Below are 18105 nucleotides of genomic sequence, written 5' to 3'. Positions count from 1 at the left end.
TATTCATGGGCACATACTCTCACACAGAGCCATACATAAAAAATATCTTTTCTAAAAATAGAATTCTTAGGCTGGCAAGATGACTCAGTAGGCAAAGGCAGTTGTTGCCAACAAGCCTATGCACTTGAATTAGGTCTGCACTTGTATTAGGTCTCCGGGACCTACACAGTGGAAGGAGAGGACACAAACCCACACACTGTCCTGACCCCCACATGTATACCTTGTGGTACCATGCACACTGACTGCCTCAGCAAAATATCTCTAAGTGTGAGAGAGGTCAGACTATAAGTAGAGAAGAGTGAAGCTGGCCAAACAAGGTGGGGATTGGAGAAGCTATGCTCCAACAGGGCAGCTGCTACTAAACCCAAATAACCTTCATCCAACAGTAATAAGGCATGCAGTCAGATCTCCCATGTTTCTGGGACAGGCTGAAAAAATAGCATTTCATGTAAAATATCTCAAGTTTTAAACACAGGCAACTGGACTTAAATTCTGTAGTATTATACAGACTCAGAGCAGGCTGTGTGGGCCGGATGCAGCTCCAGTCTTTGGATTAGCAGTCTTCATGCAGTACAGACTAGACAGCTACTAACCTGCTCACTCATGAGCCAACGTCCCCACAACCTAGCTGTCACCTTCTTCCACCAACACACTCTGAAGACCAAGCCTCTCTGTAAGAGCAGCCTGCTTGCCACACCAAGCTCTCAACCAATAATTCACCTTGAGAAAACCAGGGAGGAGATAAAGGAGCTCTTCAAACACTAACTACTGACCTAAGAACGGGGCCAGCATCGCAGTGACTGGAATCTCAAGATTACTAGCTCTAAGGCATCTGAAAGTGAAGAAGGAGGCGAGAGGCAGATCTAAGAGCTCTTAGGACTGTGTGGCACTAACAATATGAAATTCAAACAGACTTGCTTAAAGAACCAGTAAACTAAGAAAATCAATCTTTACAAATACACTGAAGACAACTCCACAGGCAACATGAAGGAGCAAGAGGCACAAAGAAGCTTGTGAGTCTATGCTGCCTCAAAACAGCAGGCAGGACGCTGGAAGGCGCTCAGCATCAATTCAGAAAATGCCAAGAACCCGGAGAGGAAGGCAACAGGGGTCCCCTACTGTGGCCTCCTTTGTACAGGAAAGACACTGCAGCCAGGTTCTTTCTGCTACATGTTAACAGAGGCACCAGTATACAAGTTTCAAATTATAAAGCATATCAAGTCACTTCCAGGCCAGGGGTTCCCGTGCCCCCCAGAGGAAAGTCTCCACTGCGGGGTCTTTGCATCTGCCTGACAAGCATTGCTCGGGAGGCCTGCGGAGTTCCCATCCCCACTCTCTTACCTATACCCTATTTCCCTTCAGTACTCAACTCCTAAGTAAAAGATCACAATCCCAAATGAACTACTAAAGGCAGCTGCTTCTTCATTGGGTTATCAAGTATTTATTTTATCACTAATCATTCCAACCTGGACAAAGCAGGAAATAGAAAGTGGATGAAGGATCTTTATATGGAAAAAAAAATGTTATTAGTCAGGGATCCCAGAACTCTTCTCATGGCAGTGAAAGTGTTGTCTCAAACTAGTGAGGGAGGCTCTTGGCCCTGGGGCTTCCACCAAGGGCAGTTACAGAGACTCAAACTTTGTAAGAAAATGCTCAAGGCTCGGGCCCTGTGAGCTGACTGGACAGGATGAGCACACTGCAGACCCCTCCCTCCCGGGAGCACCACAGTTCAGTCTCGGCTCTACTCACAAACTCATAGTCTCCATCCTGAGGTATTTTCCAATCTGAAGAATTCTTCAGAGAACCAGATACATTTTTGCCAAAGCTGTTGATCTGATTTTCCTTTTCTTTTTGTTCAAAGTATTCAAGGAAAGACGGTTTTGCAGGCTGCATGGTCTCATCTCTTCCTGAAAACCAAGAAACAGATAGTGAGAAGGAACACAGATACACTGTATGGTGAGGATGCCGACAAGGCCTACAGTCTCTGGGTCTCTGTCTGCTGGATAAAGATCTCTTTATGAAAGACCCTGATAAAGCTAAAAAAAAAAAAAAAACAAAAAAAAAACAACCACACAAATTCTCACTCAAAATACTTCTTATGGAAATAGATTGTGACGTTCCCCTGTAAAAATATATATGTTTTTCCCAGTGTCCCCTGTAAGAATATATATGTTTTTCCCAGAGTTATTATTTCTAAACAGAAAGATTTGGGCACTTCAATGATTCTGAGAAAGCTTCAAGTAATAATTATATTATTACTGTTCACCTTATTATTATTGGTTTTCTACAGAAAATAATTCTTGAGATATTAAAAGATATTTCAAAAACAAAACTATTTGTATCCATCACAGTCACTGTTCCCTATAAGCATTACAGCAGACAGATGATGTCATGGGAAGCAACTGCTCCTTAATAAGCTGAAAAGAGGAAACAGATAGTCATATATATATAGACATATGTATGTACACACACACACACACACACACACCTTAAGGACAACCCTTCCACTTGTGAAATATTATGTAACCTTCTTCTGCTGCTAAGGATCAAAAGCAGAGCCTTGTGCATTCCAGGCAAATGTTCTCCCACTGAACTCTAGCCTTATATAACCTTCTTTTTACATAACTTTTATATAACACACACACACACACACACACACACATATATATATATACCCCTAGCCTTATATAACTTTTTCTATTTCTTTTCATTTGTATTTATTTGTTTATTTACTTACTTGAGGCAGGGTCTTACTTTGCAACCCTGGCTGACCTTGAATTTACTATGCTGACTAGGCTGGCCACAAACTCAGAGATCCCCCTGCCTCTGTCTTTCAAGAGCTGGAATTAAAGCCATGCTTGGCTCATAAATAATTTTAAAATATTATTTACAAATGATTTATATGGGATATAATATCATATGTATAGCATGAGCTGAACTCTGTAAAATCATATACACAGGAGAAAACTATAGCAAACTGTTAAATGACTCTCAGACATTTGTGCTCTCTCTCTATCAGCCATGCCAAGCAATCCCAGACCTGCACACTGCGAGGTACTACCACTGCTATGCTGCTGCGTCCTTCTTTTTAAAATTTATTTATTTATTTCATGTATATGAGTACACTGCCACTGTCTTCACACACACCAAAAGAGGGCATTAGATCCAATTACAGATGGTTGTGAGCCACCATGTGGTTGCTGGGAATTGAACTCAGGACCTCTGGAAGAGCAGCCAGGGCTCTTAACTGCTGTGCCGTCTCTCCAGTCCATGCTGATTCCTTCTTACAGGGGATTTCATACAGGATTTGCTAAGACCTACCAATCACACAAGAAGACATGATGTACTACTATCTTGTGTATTCTATAGAAAACACAAGGTGCTTCTGCTATATTAGTTATATAGTTGTTAGTTTTCAAGCTTCACTATGATTGCACATTGAAGTACTACGAGAGCTACAATCAAACAAGCTTGTAAAACTGTGACATGGGATTTGCTGAGGAGACAAGAAGCCATGTTCTGTGCTCAGTTCCTTTGTCTAGGAAGTCAAGAGGAAGGATGGGCTGTGAAACAGTTGCACAGCAACCCTCACCTGATCCTACATGTACACAGAGCATCAGACCCTCACCTGATCCTACATGTACACAGAGCATCAGACCCTCACCTGATCCTACACGTACACGGAGCATCAGACCCTCACCTGATCCTACATGTACACAGAGCATCAGACCCTCACCTGATCCTACACGTACACGGAGCATCAGACCCTCACCTGATCCTACATGTACACAGAGCATCAGACCCTCACCTGATCCTACACGTACACGGAGCATCAGACCCTCACCTGATCCTACATGTACACAGAGCATCAGACCCTCACCTGATCCTACACGTACACGGAGCATCAGACCCTCACCTGATCCTACATGTACACAGAGCATCAGACCCTCACCTGATCCTACACGTACACGGAGCATCAGACCCTCACCTGATCCTACACGTACACAGAGCATCAGACCCTCACCTGATCCTACATGTACACAGAGCATCAGACCCTCACCTGATCCTACACGTGTACACAGAGCATCAGACCCTCACCTGATCCTACACGTACACAGAGCATCAGACCCTCACCTGATCCTACACATGTATACAGAGCATCAGACCCTCACCTGATCCTACACGTACACAGAGCATCAGACCCTCACCTGATCCTACACATGTATACAGAGCATCAGACCCTCACCTGATCCTACACGTACACAGAGCATCAGACCCTCACCTGATCCTACACATGTATACAGAGCATCAGACCCTCACCTGATCCTACACGTACACAGAGCATCAGACCCTCACCTGATCCTACACGTACACAGAGCATCAGACCCTCACCTGATCCTACACATGTATACAGAGCATCAGACCCTCACCTGATCCTACACGTATACACAGAGCATCAGACCCTCACCGGATCCTACACATGTATACAGAGCATCAGACCCTCACCTGATCCTACACGTATACACAGAGCATCAGACCCTCACCGGATCCTACACATGTATACAGAGCATCAGACCCTCACCTGATCCTACACGTATACACAGAGCATCAGACCCTCACCTGATCCTACACGTACACGGAGCATCAGACCCTCACCTGATCCTACACGTGTACACAGAGCATCAGACCCTCACCGGATCCTACACATGTATACAGAGCATCAGACCCTCACCTGATCCTACACATGTATACAGAGCATCAGACCCTCACCTGATCCTACACGTATACACAGAGCATCAGACCCTCACCGGATCCTACACATGTATACAGAGCATCAGACCCTCACCTGATCCTACACGTACACGGAGCATCAGACCCTCACCTGATCCTACACGTGTACACAGAGCATCAGACCCTCACCTGATCCTACACGTGGAAATGGAGCATCAGAACCCAGTGCCAACCAGCTTGAGCCTGCTGAGCTGACACAGAACATGGTAACTAGATAAAACACCCTAGGTTCCCTGGGCAGCTGAGCACTATCAAGTCCAAATTACCACACAGCTGTTTGGGAAAAGGTGACAGTGGATATGCATCCACACCCAAAACAAGAAATTTCCAAACTGATAACAGTAACTGCAAAAACAGAAACTATAAACTCTAGAGGAAAAAATGAGAATGTACTCAAAGCCCAGTTCTGGGGAAGGCTTTCCAACAGTGACAGACAGACAGGAAGGAAGGAAGGAAGGAAGGAAGGAAGGAAGGAAGGAAGGAAGGAAGGGAGGGAGGGAGGGAGGGAGGGAGGGAGGGAGGGAGGGAGGGAGGGAGGGAGGGAGGGAGGGAGGGAGGTGGATGGAGAGAGGGTTGGGTGGATGGAGAGAGGGTTGGGTGGATGGAGAGAGGGTTGGGTGGATGGAGAGAGGCTATTTCATGTCTGTGAAGGAAGCAGCACCAATTTTAAAATTATTAAATACTGCCGTGGTAGCCAAGTGAAATCTGTAAAGTTGATATTTTACAGACAGAGGCAGAAAAAAGAAATGTCTCCTGGGAATAACGGAACTCTCTGTAAATTTAAAAGCAGAAATCTCACCTGGCAATTTGCTATATTCTCTTACTTCCTAGCTATTTAAGATGGGCCCATAGTTCTCAAGTAGCAGTTTGCTCTGACTTCCTCCTTTTCTCTCTTCACGGGGATTCCTATGGCCTGGCTGATAATCCGGTCTTTGAAGTCGATTCACTAACCGCCAAACTCCCTTTTAAGAATTGCAATGCTTTGCCTCATAGTTGTTTACATAATTACAACCTTCCAACCACATGTAGGTTTTTATGGCTGTGCATATGTGTATGAGGATGGCTCTGGCACTCTGGTACTGAAAGCATTGATTAAGTCAGGAAGTTTTGTTTTACAAGGTAGAAGGCTAAATGTTAGATAAGGATTTCTCACAAGAACTTTAAAGACCCAGGTGGTATAAGAAACTTCAAACTCTTTGAAGGTTTACTGTAAACTATGAGTGACTCTGTATTCTAATCAGGAAGTCTGATGGCATCTGTAAATTGATCTTCTGTATCTGTTACTTGAGAAACTTTGTACCTGATTGATATTGCATGTCCTTGTACCAAATGGCTATGATAATTGTGCCTGCCTCACTGGCTACATCTTTTGAAATGGTAATACCAACCCTTCCCATATAAAAATCCTTGCCTTAGAGCTCCAGAATACATTCAGATTCAAACCTCCACTCTGTGTGTGTGTGTGTGTGTGTGTGTGTGTGTGTGTGTGTGGTTGCTTCTGTCTGTCATCTCAGCCGGACCTGTGCCTTCCTGGACCAAAAGAATCCTGGTTGTCCCGTGGCAGACTTCAGTCTGTAACAAAATACTTTATAAACTGAACTAAAAGATAAATTATGAAAAGTATTTGCAACAAATACCATAAAATGTTTTAAAGAACTTCACTTTAAAGACTAAGAATACTTTGTGAATTTGGAGAACAGTGAGATAAAGATTGGTAGCACACACAAAACTACCCAATGGTCCTTATAAAGGTAAAGAGAAAGGCTTGCATTCACTTACAAGAGAATCTTAAAGTCACATAAGGTACCACTGCTTAACACTTCAACAGCAAAACTTCAAACCCAATAATGCACCCTGGGCAAGGCAGTGGAAGAGTCACCTGTACAACCTGCAGCTGCTGCCAACGGGATGGGCTGAGGAAGTATGAAACCACGGACCGGAAGCACGCATCAGCAGTCTGCACTGAGGAGTCTCAACTAGAGTTTTGAACATGAACTGGTGGTTTTTAAAAAAGATCCTGCCAAGTACTTTTGATTCAAGACCACCAAAACCACAGTACCTCAACACCAATGAGCACTCCCAGTGCAGATCTAAAGTTTGAAAAGAAAACAAGCAAACAAACCAAACTCCTCTACTGAAAAAAGGACAACAGCCAATTCCAGGACTAAGAAAACAAATCATGAAGTGAGCCTCCATCTTTTTAGGCCCATGAGAACCGACCAGTACATCCCAGGCCGTGTCTCAGGAGCTGCTTCTTGCAGCAGATGGTGAGTCACACAAACCGGACAACAAGCACCTTCGACACAGCAGGGCTGAGGCACATGTGACTCACAGGCTCTCACAGCATGCACAAGGCCTCACTGCTTCAAACCCTCAGAACACCAGCACAGCAAAGGGAGCTGGCACAGTGTCTCACTGGTAACCTTGATGCCACTGCAACTGACAGTCCTAGGAAAGGGGAAGTCTGTGTCCTTCAGTGTAGTGCCTCTGCTTCTACACTCAGGCAGCTTGCTGCTCATGCTCAGGAGTAGCTGGCCAACACAAAATGGACTCCATGGTAGGCTGGTGTGTGTGTGTGTGTGTGTGTGTGTGTGTATGTGAGTGGTGTGTGCATGCACGCACATACATATTTCAAGGGCATGTCACACCTGCATGTTTTTTCGAACTTTATTTTTGTTTTTTTGGATTTGGTTTTTTCGAGACAAGGTTTCTCTGTGTAGCCCTGGCTGTCCTGGAACTCACTCTGTAGACCAGGCTGGCCTCGAACTCAGAAATCCGCCTGCCTCTGCCTCCCAGAGTGCTGGAATTACAGGCGTGCGCCACCACCGCCCGGCTTTTTCGAACTTTAAACCAATAAACAGGTGTTCAATCAGAAGGCCTCCACCATACACAGAGAACTATAGGGAACCCAGGCATCCTAAGAATGGGAGAAATAGTCTCTTCAGGGAAGAGTACAACTGGTTATCTAGTATCCAAGAGTTGTCCCTGGGCATACATGCAAGTGGTATTATACAGGCTGAGCAGGTTGTATATTTAGGAACATACATGTTTAATAACAATTCACAAGATAAGAGACCATGAAACTGAAGGGGAGCATGGAAAGTTTATGGGAAGGCTTGGAGGGAGGAAAGGGAAGGGAAGAATGTAAAAATATTATAATCTTGAAAATAAAAGTACAAAAGAACATTAAGTTGGGGAAGGAGAAAGAATATGATCAAAGTATTGTCTGTAAAAATTAAAAAGAAAAAAAGATTGACAAGAGCTATAGAAAGTAGAACTGTGTGCTGGAGAAGGGCTTAGCTGGGAGCAAACGCTTGGCTTTGCGGCCTCATCATGGCCCTACAGTTGGCAGTCTCCTTGTGCGGCAGAGAAAACAGGAGGTCCCTGCTAAAGCAATGGTTCCAGCATTCCTACAGCAGCAGAAAGAACACAGCAGGCGAAGCCCTCCCCAGCAGGCCCCAGGCTAGCCTCCACCCTTCTGAAGCCCTCCGCATTGCACCACCTCAGCAGCAGCAGAGCACCTGTGAGAGCCCAGCGGCCACGCTGCTCCCTTGTTCCTCAAGGCTCCCTGCATAGCCTCAGTGGACCCAATTCTCCCACCAAGGACAAAAGCAGACAGATTGGACTTTGATCAGTAGCCCATACAAGCCACGACCATCAACATCTAGAGCTAAGTCCTGGAGACCCCAAAATAAATTCCTCCACTAAATGTTCCTAAGACTTCTGTGGCTCCCAGTGTGGACATTGGTGTGGGATTTTCTTAGAAGCAACCAATAGTCTCCAAACTGGCTCCTCCACACCCACTCCTCTTTGAGAAAAACAGGATCTGGTGCCCTAATAACTAGGGAAATTCCATCCAGTGAAGTGTCTGTAGCACGTTCCCTGCAATTTTATAAATGCTAAGAGGACTTGTGTGACTTTTCATACATGTCAAACACTTACGAAACGGGGCTATTTCTAAATTTTATGTATTTCTGTTAAGCCTCAAACCATGTATATTTTGAGGTCTAAAAAAATTACTAATGCATTAACCCAAGATTACTTTAGCCAACTAAATACTCACTTTTTTAAAAGTAATGGGCATTTAAGAGGCACCTTGGGGGCCCGGCAGTGGTGGCGCACGCCTTCAATCCCAGCATTTTGGGAGGCAGAGGCAGGCGGATTTCTGAGTTTGAGGCCAGCCTGGTCTACAGAGTGAGTTCCAGGACAGCCAGGGCTACACAGAGGAAATCCTGTCTCAAAAAACCAAAAAAAAAAAAAAAAAAAGGCACCTTGGGGAGAAGCACCACTACCAATTCGGAAACACTATGAACACCCAAGGAACACATCCACAGCATGAGCTGCACAGTGACCTCCAGACCAAACTGTGCGAGACAATGACATTCTGTCTCAAAACAAATTAAGTGTAATATAAAATGGTTATATATAAATCAAATCTTTAAGTCAGGAATGAGACTAAGTCACAGTTTTGTAGCTTAATTCTAAATCATTCCATTAAAAAAATTACAAGAATGACGACTACTAGGAGATATAACATACCTCTTTCTACCACTGCTTAGATGATAAGTGGCATTTGCTCTCCTCGTATTTCACTTACTTTACAACAACAGCCATCCCCAAGCCCTAAAAAATTCCTAATATTTTTGGAGGAATAAATAAATAAATGAAACCATTCTCTTTTTCTTTCAGCAACTAAGAATCACAAATACGAAATCCTCTCAATGGCTGGCTTTCACCTTGAGCTGTCCACTCTAAAGTCTTGGCTATCCCTCACGTGAATTAGGATTCAAAGACACCCACCCCAAACTATGTTTTATGATTAGATAACTTTTTCATCTAATCACATATACAGACATAAACTGGGAATGAAAGTCATGCTGTTTTGGGGAATTTAATTGTAACTAAACAATCAAAGTTTACATACATCAAATTACCAAAGAGGTAAATATGATTTCAGTTTGGGAGGGAGGTCATCTGGGGGTGTACTGTATCTGGGAATCAAACCCAGCAACTGAACTATATCTTTAGCCGCCAAAGACAATTTTGGAAATAACACAGCAGACTAATTCCTAGCTTGGAGTTTTATACTGTACACATTTTACTATGATTTTTTTTCCAAATTGAAAGAGATAGTCCCTAGCCCAGAAGGTGCAATGATTTAAACTTCTGGTCTTGATGTACAGAGCCAGCAGAGGCTTTCAACATCTTCTAATCAATGTCAGTACTAAGAAGTCCCACTGAGCCTCCTACTAGTAAAACGCCACAGAGGCGCTAATGACCAGATGTCCTAGCCGGGGCCTTCACAACAGCCAGCCCAGCCGCTACTGTACCAGCTGCCCACCGATCTGAGCCAACCAGACCAGAAAAAGACCCAAGTGCAGATGGTTTCCAATCTACCTGATCATGCTTTAAATAATATGGCTGCTTTTTTAATTCAGCAAATTTTGGACTGCTTTTTTATGCAGCAAAAGCTAAATGATTTTTAACAATCTTCTCTTGTTCCCCGAGTGTGATCACTCATATGTTTACATCCACAAAATGCATTTCCCTTAGAAACCCAGGTGCAAACTTAACCAACACTAGGTGTTTGATGCTTTTCTGTGACTTATCCCAACTTCCTGACTACCACAGGTATAGAGACTTGTACAGACTAGGACCTACCCAGTGCCGCGCTTAGCACAATGGGTCTTCACTAACTCCTTGCAGTCTTTTGAAGGATATTATGACTCCTGTTTTATGGATGAGATGTTTGCCTAAGATTTTATAGCTATGACAAAAACCACTGTGAATGTCAGCTGTCAGGTTTTAAGCCTCCTGAGCTGTACGTCATCTGGTGAATTCTCTAAAACCAAAATGAAGATTCTTAACATGTTAGCATCGTTGAGTACAGAAGGGGTGAGCGAGTGGAATTTTCCCAAGAACCTTATCTTTGAACCATTCTTTAGCAGCCTTGAGCTGGACGGTCAAGCACTGAGCAGCAGCCTGACAGAGCTGGGAGGTAAACCACTCCAAGCTGACTGCAGACAGGCTGCTCTGTCCTCTCCAGCCTCCGGCTTCAGCTGGCAGGGAGTGGTTTGTTTCAACTTGAACTAGAATAGTTTTTCAGATGCATGTATCAAAGGAAATGAACACATTCAGCTGAATGTACAGGAAACCTGAAGCCAGAGGGAGAATGGATTGGGCAAACCATGAAAACAGCCACATGTTGCTTTGATTCTTTTTATCTGATGCAGGAAATAAATGTGCTCCTACATTCTGTGGCCCACTTCTCTGTAAGCCCACGTCTCAACTGAATGGACGATTTGTCTAAACCTGCGGGGCAAAGGAAGGAATGATGAGCACTTGTCCTTGTCTCAACCTTTCTTTGAAAAATGTTACGTAAACAGAAAAACGGGCTGGAAAGATGGCTTCAAGTTAAGAGTACTGACTGCTCTTCCAGAGGTCCTGAGTTCAAATTCCAATAACCAACAACCACATGGTGGTTCACAACCATCTGTAATGGGATCCGATGCCCTCTTCTGGTGTGTCTGAAGATAGCAACAGTGTACTCATATACATAAAATAAATTTTTTTTAAAAAAGCAGAAAGACAAGATGCAAATGTCTACCAACTGAGGAACAGGTATATAGTATATCTATACACTGGAAAATTATTCAGCAAAAAAACTTGAAAGATGGGCTGGGGAGATGGCTCAGTTGTAAAGTCCTTACCCCAAAGGCATGAAGGCAGGAATGAGTTCAGATCCTCAGCACCCCAGTAAAAGAGATGGGTGCAGCAGCACTAATCTGCATCTCAGCTCTGGGGAGGAGGAGACAGGCAGATCCCAGGAGCCCACGAGCCAGCCAGCCTCACCACATCCACCAACCCAATAAACAAAGTGGAGTCCAGGTGTTGACCTCTGGCCTGCGCACCCCACCCATACCATATATACACACATGCACACATACCATGCACACATACCATGCACACATATACATATTCATGCACACATGTTTACATACACCAATAAAAAATGATTTAAACACTGATACACCTTAGGTAAACCTTGGAAGAATTATACAAAAGTGTCAGACCCAAAGAGAAACATACTGTCTAAGTCTATTTATATTAAATATTGAGAAGAAGCAAATGCACAGAAGAAGAAGAGTAGGAAAGTAGCTGACAACAGAGTAAGAGTTGCTTTGCAAGTATCAGATAGTGGCTGGAGAGATGGCTCTGCAGATAAGAGCAATAACTGTTCTTCTGAGGTCCTGAGTTCAAATCCCAGTAACCACATGGTGGCTCACAACCCACCATGGGTTCTGATGCCCTCTTCTGGGGTGTCTGAAGACAGCTACAGTGTACTAACATAATAAATAAATCTTAAAAAAGAAATAAAGAAACAAAGAAAGAAAGAAAGAAAGAATGAATGAATGAATCAAATACCTGGGATTTAATAGTCACTATCTCATAAGATATTGTAAACATACTAGAATCTATGAACCTGCATGCTTTAAAACAGTAAACTTTATATAAATTATATCCCAGTTTAAAATAGTAAAACTTTAAAAATTAAATACTGGTGTTATTCATGCATACTGTATACTCTAAATAAGGAAACTCCATGGTACGTAAATTGTACTAATAACTCCATCTTGAAATAAAGAGACAAGACCCCTGCCTCTACAATATGCTTCTGAGAAGTGTAAAATAACGTCAGGACAGGCACACTCCAGGGGAGCTTGACCAAACGCTGGAGCGCATATCTCCTCTGGCATGTCCATCTATCAGACGGCAAACGTGACAGCTCTTTCATCCCAAACCTTCACTTTCGAACTGTCACTAACTGAACCACAACTGTCAACCTAGCCTTTTCTTAATTCTCACCATAACTTGTTTTTAATCTAAGTAGTAATTCTGTTCAAAGTATCAAAGTGGGCACAAGCCTACAATTTCTTCTGGGCTCCATGCAAAAACATTTGCAAAACAAAAACTCCAGCAATATCTCAATGTTTCCCTCTATTTTAAAACAATGAGCTATAATATAATGTAAATGCATCATAGAAGGTTTGTTTTTGGAATCTAGCATTTATGGTATATGTGGTTTCTGGTTTTGTTTTTGTTAAGGAGCAGTTATGGGTTTCAGATGTATCTAGTCATTCATTTACATAAAGTCATTATCCAAGTCTATGTAACCACAAATGTTTGGATGTTCTTGAAACCACTAAGAATTGAGGGTAAGATGCCCTAGAGCTCAGAAAGACTCTCTTCCTGGTAACCGGGCAACTGCATCTGTATGAACTGACTTGTTTTCTAGACAGTGGCTCACAAGCCATCTTAATGCTAATGAGCTGCATATGGATTACAAGAGAAGTCTAGCTCAGCGTTTTCAAGGGCTCCCAGCTAAAGCACTGGGGAGAGCCATCTGAAGATGCAACAGTCACTAGTAAGGATGATCCATCCCTGGTACTGCATCAATCTCCTGAGACTGGGTCAGCTTTTTTGGCCAGAGTGTCTTGGCACACCCCCTAACAACAGTATCAAGTTCAAACTCCTTATCTGGGCACTCAATTCCATTTAAAAGCTGACCATGCCCACATGTGCTTCAGCCAATGTCAATACTCAACGCACCCTGTCTACTTTCTGACTCTTGACAATCCTTCTCACAAGATCCTTCTCACAAGCTCCTTATCCTTTTTCTGTAACTCACCTGGGCTTTCATCAAGTCCTTCGTTATCTTCATATGTGGAGGGCCGGCCCCTCTCCTCAGCTAATCAAATCACTACCAGAGGCCACAATCTGGGGGCGTTCCACTCACACGTAGGACCGGAAAGTGAGGCGCGTGCATACAGCACTAGACAGGGACAAGGGGCGCCATCTTACGTTTCTAACCTTTAAGTTCCTTGTCAGCAGTCCCTGTACGTGCCGTGACACGCATAAAGTACATCCTACGAAATAGCTCAGGGATTGTACTGAGTAGATGTTTTCAACAAATACTAAACTTGACATTTTTTAGAGTAGACATTCCTACAGAAAACCAGCTTCCTTTTCTTAGAGATCCGTTTAGATGATATTAGGGAGTACACCTCCGCTTCTCCCTCAGCAGAGAAGTGGGAGGCTCTGGAGCTAGAACACGAGTGGACAAAACCCACCCCTCGGGCCCTCACACTGCAGCCAAGGCTTCACTGGGCTCACTGCTTTCTTCTCCCTGCCACTGCACTACTGTCCTCTGGGAAACGCAAGGTCTCATGGCTACTCTTGCCGCTCCTTTGACTGGCATGACCACACTGGAGGGCCTTACATTCCAAAAGCACAGGCCTTGAGCCCGTCACCCAGGTCACACGGAGATCTGGGACTGTCACTCCTGGTCTGTGGTCTGGCTGGGCTCTTGAATGAATATTCAGGCACCAAGCTCTGCGCTTTTTGGCTCATCCCAAAGAAATCAAGAATGTTAATGGTTTCTAAAGATAAAAGTGAGCCCAACATGTGGAGACAATAAGACAGACTGCACAGCTATGGAGTTGGTCTCCGTTCTCGAAGGATGACCTTGAGCTATTTGTGAAAGTCCGAGAAAAGTTTCAGCACCAAGTCTGCTTTTCCATTGTAAAGCTCACCCAGGAGGGAACTTCTCATAAATGCAGTCTGCCAGGGAGATTTCCTTTCAGGGATGGAAATAAAGGCAGTCAGTAATAAATGCCACAGTGTTAAGATAAGAGTTTGAGGCCTATGAAGGTTCAAAGGGACCCACAGTCTGGCCAACTGTAAATCTGCCACCGTGTATACTGAGCTGTTTAACTGGTTCTTAAAATAGCTATCCTCTTATTGCTAGGAAATTTAACTCTCTCTCTCTCTCTCTCTCTCTCTCTCTCTCTCTCTCTCTCTCTCTCTCTCTCTGAATAAATGCTTATTATAACACTTTCATTTTTGAGCATTTTGACACTAAGTATTTTATATGTAGCACCCTATATTAGTTTGACAAAACAAAACATAAAAACTGAAGGTCAAAGGGGGAATAACTTCCCTAAGGAGATTTCACTATCAGACCCAAAAATACACTCCAAGCCAAAGACTGATTCTAAAAAGCTTTCCAGTAATGTTCTTTCTACTCTTGCCTTCCTTCAGCAAGACAACTGCAACAAAATTAAATGTTGCTTTTCCCTCCAGGGCAGGAAACAACCCCAGCCTATCCAGAACCTTCCTACGGTGTCAATTCAGAGTGGCAGGTACATGGAAGCAATCAGACACTGCACAACAAGACTCACATCCTCATCACCATGCTTGAAAACTCTATCCTCTGCCTCAGGGACTGACGACGTCAGCACGTGGACTGTATTTTAACAACATCCTTCAGATAGCTGCAGGTGGAAAGAAACGAGCTAAGAGTCAAGATTTTCTCGCTTACTCTGCTCTGATGAATGCATATCTGACAGACAGTCCAACAAGAGCCTGGACGCCGGTCTTAAAGGAGGAAACACAACAACAGTAGATGCCCTCAGCACCTGCCCGAGCTTCCCAAACTCAACTACAGCACCATGCTTTAAAATTCTACTTCCAACAGATTAGTGTGCTGCTCTAGGGAGCAAATTAGAATGCTGGGAACTCAGTATAGATCCTAAAAAGAAATCATCTCACTCCCCTCCGTTCACAGTCTAACTGGAAAGGCCTGAGTCAAGGGCTGGAATACTGCAAACACAATCGCTCCTTCTACCTGGACTGGCAGCAAGCCTGGGAAGGAGGAAGAGCCAGCTGATGCGCATGACCTGGACATGCTGGGAGGACAAGGCCACACCATCACAGCGCGGGCAAGCAGTGAGAGGGAGAGCCCCTGACATCAAATTTTCAGCTGATAGGTGTCTGTTCCCTGTCAGAACTGCTCTGTTTAGTCCTGTCGGCCCCCCTCAGGGAAACACTGCTGAGGTGCTATGTTTAGTCCTGTCAGCCCTCCTCAGGAAAGGACTGCTGAGGTACAACTTGTGCAAACCAGCCTGCTCCCTTCCTTCCATATTTTGCTGGGTTTGTCTCTGAAAAACCAAGTATCAAAAATTGGTAGAAAATAGCCAATTTAAAGGCAATCACCAAATTAAGTTTACAAGATATAAATTCCTGTACCAAACAACTAGAAGACACACATTCTTAAGTTGGCAAGATGGCCCACTGGATAAAGTACTTGCTACCTGAGCCTGTGGACCTAACCTAAGCTGAATTCTCAGAACCCACAAAAGTTGTCCTCTAATTTCCACAGCATGGCTTCATGGCACACACATGCACAATTTTTAAATATTTTCAAAAGAAGAAAACATAATCTTGCTAAAGCACGCACAGACTCCTTTGACAAAAATTCACAACAAACATGCCAAGCCACAAATGTCTCAAAAAGTACCAAAAAACTGTTACCACATAAGCCTCGTTCTTTAAGCACAATTCTCTAACCCATACCCAGTTTTAAAATTTCACACACGTAGGTTTGAAAAAAAGTTCTTCTGAATAATTCACATTCCTATACTTTCAGAATTCAGGAAACAGAGGCAGGAGAATTTTGAATTTGAGGCCAGTCTGGGATACACAGCAACTCCCAGGCTGGCAGTGATACGCACTGAACAAAACCCTGCTTCTAATAAACAAGACACTTCCCAGAGCTTGTATGCAGCTCCGCAGGATGCCTGAGCAGTGTGCCTGGGTTCAACACCTGGTGCCCGAGGCTGGAAGGGAAGAAAACCAAGAGCACATGTACCACATCAACGGTGGAGTGAGGCTGAACTAGAGTTGGGGGAAAGCTACAGGTAATCGGACTAGTATGCAAGAAAAATCAAACAAGGCATAACTGGTAAACAAGGTTACACCAGTTCTGATTCCAGGACCTTTAAAGCTAGAGGTGAAGACTCTATAGTCTAAAAAAGAATTGCTATGATTCTGCTGCACAGTCAGACTCAGTATTACGATATTAGAGGAACTAATTCCCTGAGGTGAGCAACGAGACAAGAACAGGCACCACTATTCAACTGTATTCAAGATCTGAGTGAACCAGGGAAAAAAGGCGTATGGATCAAAGGGGGAACACTGAGGTCATAATCCACAGATGTGGTCTTCTTCATAAAAAATAAAAAGGGAATTTACAGATTAGGAATCTCGTAGGATAATGAATACAACAATCCACTGAAAACATCAACACAACCAGCTATAAAGATAAAACAAAAACAAAAACCAACATAAAAACAAAAAACTTGGAACTGATCCTAAAACTAAGCAGGAGGCTGGAGAGACACTCAGCATGAAGAGGGTGCGGTGTGCTGCTCTCCAGAGGGTTCACTCGCTTCCTGGCACTTGTATCCAGTGACTCCCCAGCACCTGGAACCCAGCTCCAGGGGATACAAGTCACAGGCTTCCTGAGGTATCTGCACTAAAGTGCACACAATTTTAAATACTAAAAACAAAATATTTTAAAAAACAAAATTAAAACAAAATATCAAGTTGAACAGCTCCTGAGGAACAACACCCAAAGTTGACCTCTGCCCTACACATGAGCACACACACGTGTACATGCACACACATGCAAGGGTGGTCATGCATACCTGAAGTTGCAATACTCATAAAACTTAGGCAGAGGGATCAGAAGTTGATACCAGCTTGAGCTATATAAAAAGGCCTCATCAAGATAGATATCCCAGGCAGTGGTACACGCCTTTAATCCCAGCACTCAGGAGACAAGAGACAGGTGGATCTCTGTGAGTTTGAGGCCAGCCTGGTCTGAAGACTGAGTTTCAGTGCTACAGAGAGAAACCTCTCCCACAAAAACATAGACAAACAGACAGACAAATATACACATACACAAATATACAGAGCATGTCTGTAAATGAACTACAGTTTTCTAGAGATATGCTGTGTAAACCCTGGAACTGTTTGTTATGTACTTAAAGCAATCAACTAAAATCCCAGTGGTATAATACAAAAGTGGGTACACTGGTCCTGAAACTGATATGAGATCATTGTAACAGAAATTTCAAACAGCAATCTGTATTGGAAAGAAAGGGGAGGGGGCAAGGAATCTATTTTAGATAAATGGTCACAAAATACATGCAAAGGTGACTGGACCATACATTTGAATATGACTACAACTCATAGTACAAACAAGAAGAAATTCATGATTAAAGAACATCTGTGAACAGCAAGACTTTACAACCCTTTAAACATTTACTACTTTCAAGGTATCTAGGTAAAAAGAAACTTCTTTTTTCTTTTGGTTTTTCAAAACAGCCTCTCTATGTTGCCCTGCCTGTCCTGGAACCTGTTCTGTAGACCAGGCTGGCCTTGAACTCACAGAAATCCACCTGCCTCTGC

At 43.5% G+C, this 18105-nt stretch overlaps 1 protein-coding gene across 1 annotated transcript in view; it reads right to left on the bottom strand.

The window, feature by feature from the left end:
- The window catches only part of Stk4 (serine/threonine kinase 4), an 81838-nt gene that overhangs the window by 32201 nt on the left and 31532 nt on the right, over window positions 1–18105 (bottom strand). The window contains exon 10 of the mRNA XM_052184233.1: window positions 1750–1907. Coding sequence (XP_052040193.1) covers window positions 1750–1907 — 158 coding nt within the window. The remainder of the gene's footprint in view (window positions 1–1749; window positions 1908–18105) is intronic.

This window comes from Apodemus sylvaticus, chromosome 5 (genome assembly GCF_947179515.1).
Source record: "Apodemus sylvaticus chromosome 5, mApoSyl1.1, whole genome shotgun sequence".
Taxonomy (NCBI): Eukaryota; Metazoa; Chordata; class Mammalia; order Rodentia; family Muridae; genus Apodemus; species Apodemus sylvaticus.
The sequence above is the reverse complement of the archived record's forward strand: the minus strand, read 5'-3'. Positions and strand labels throughout refer to the sequence as shown.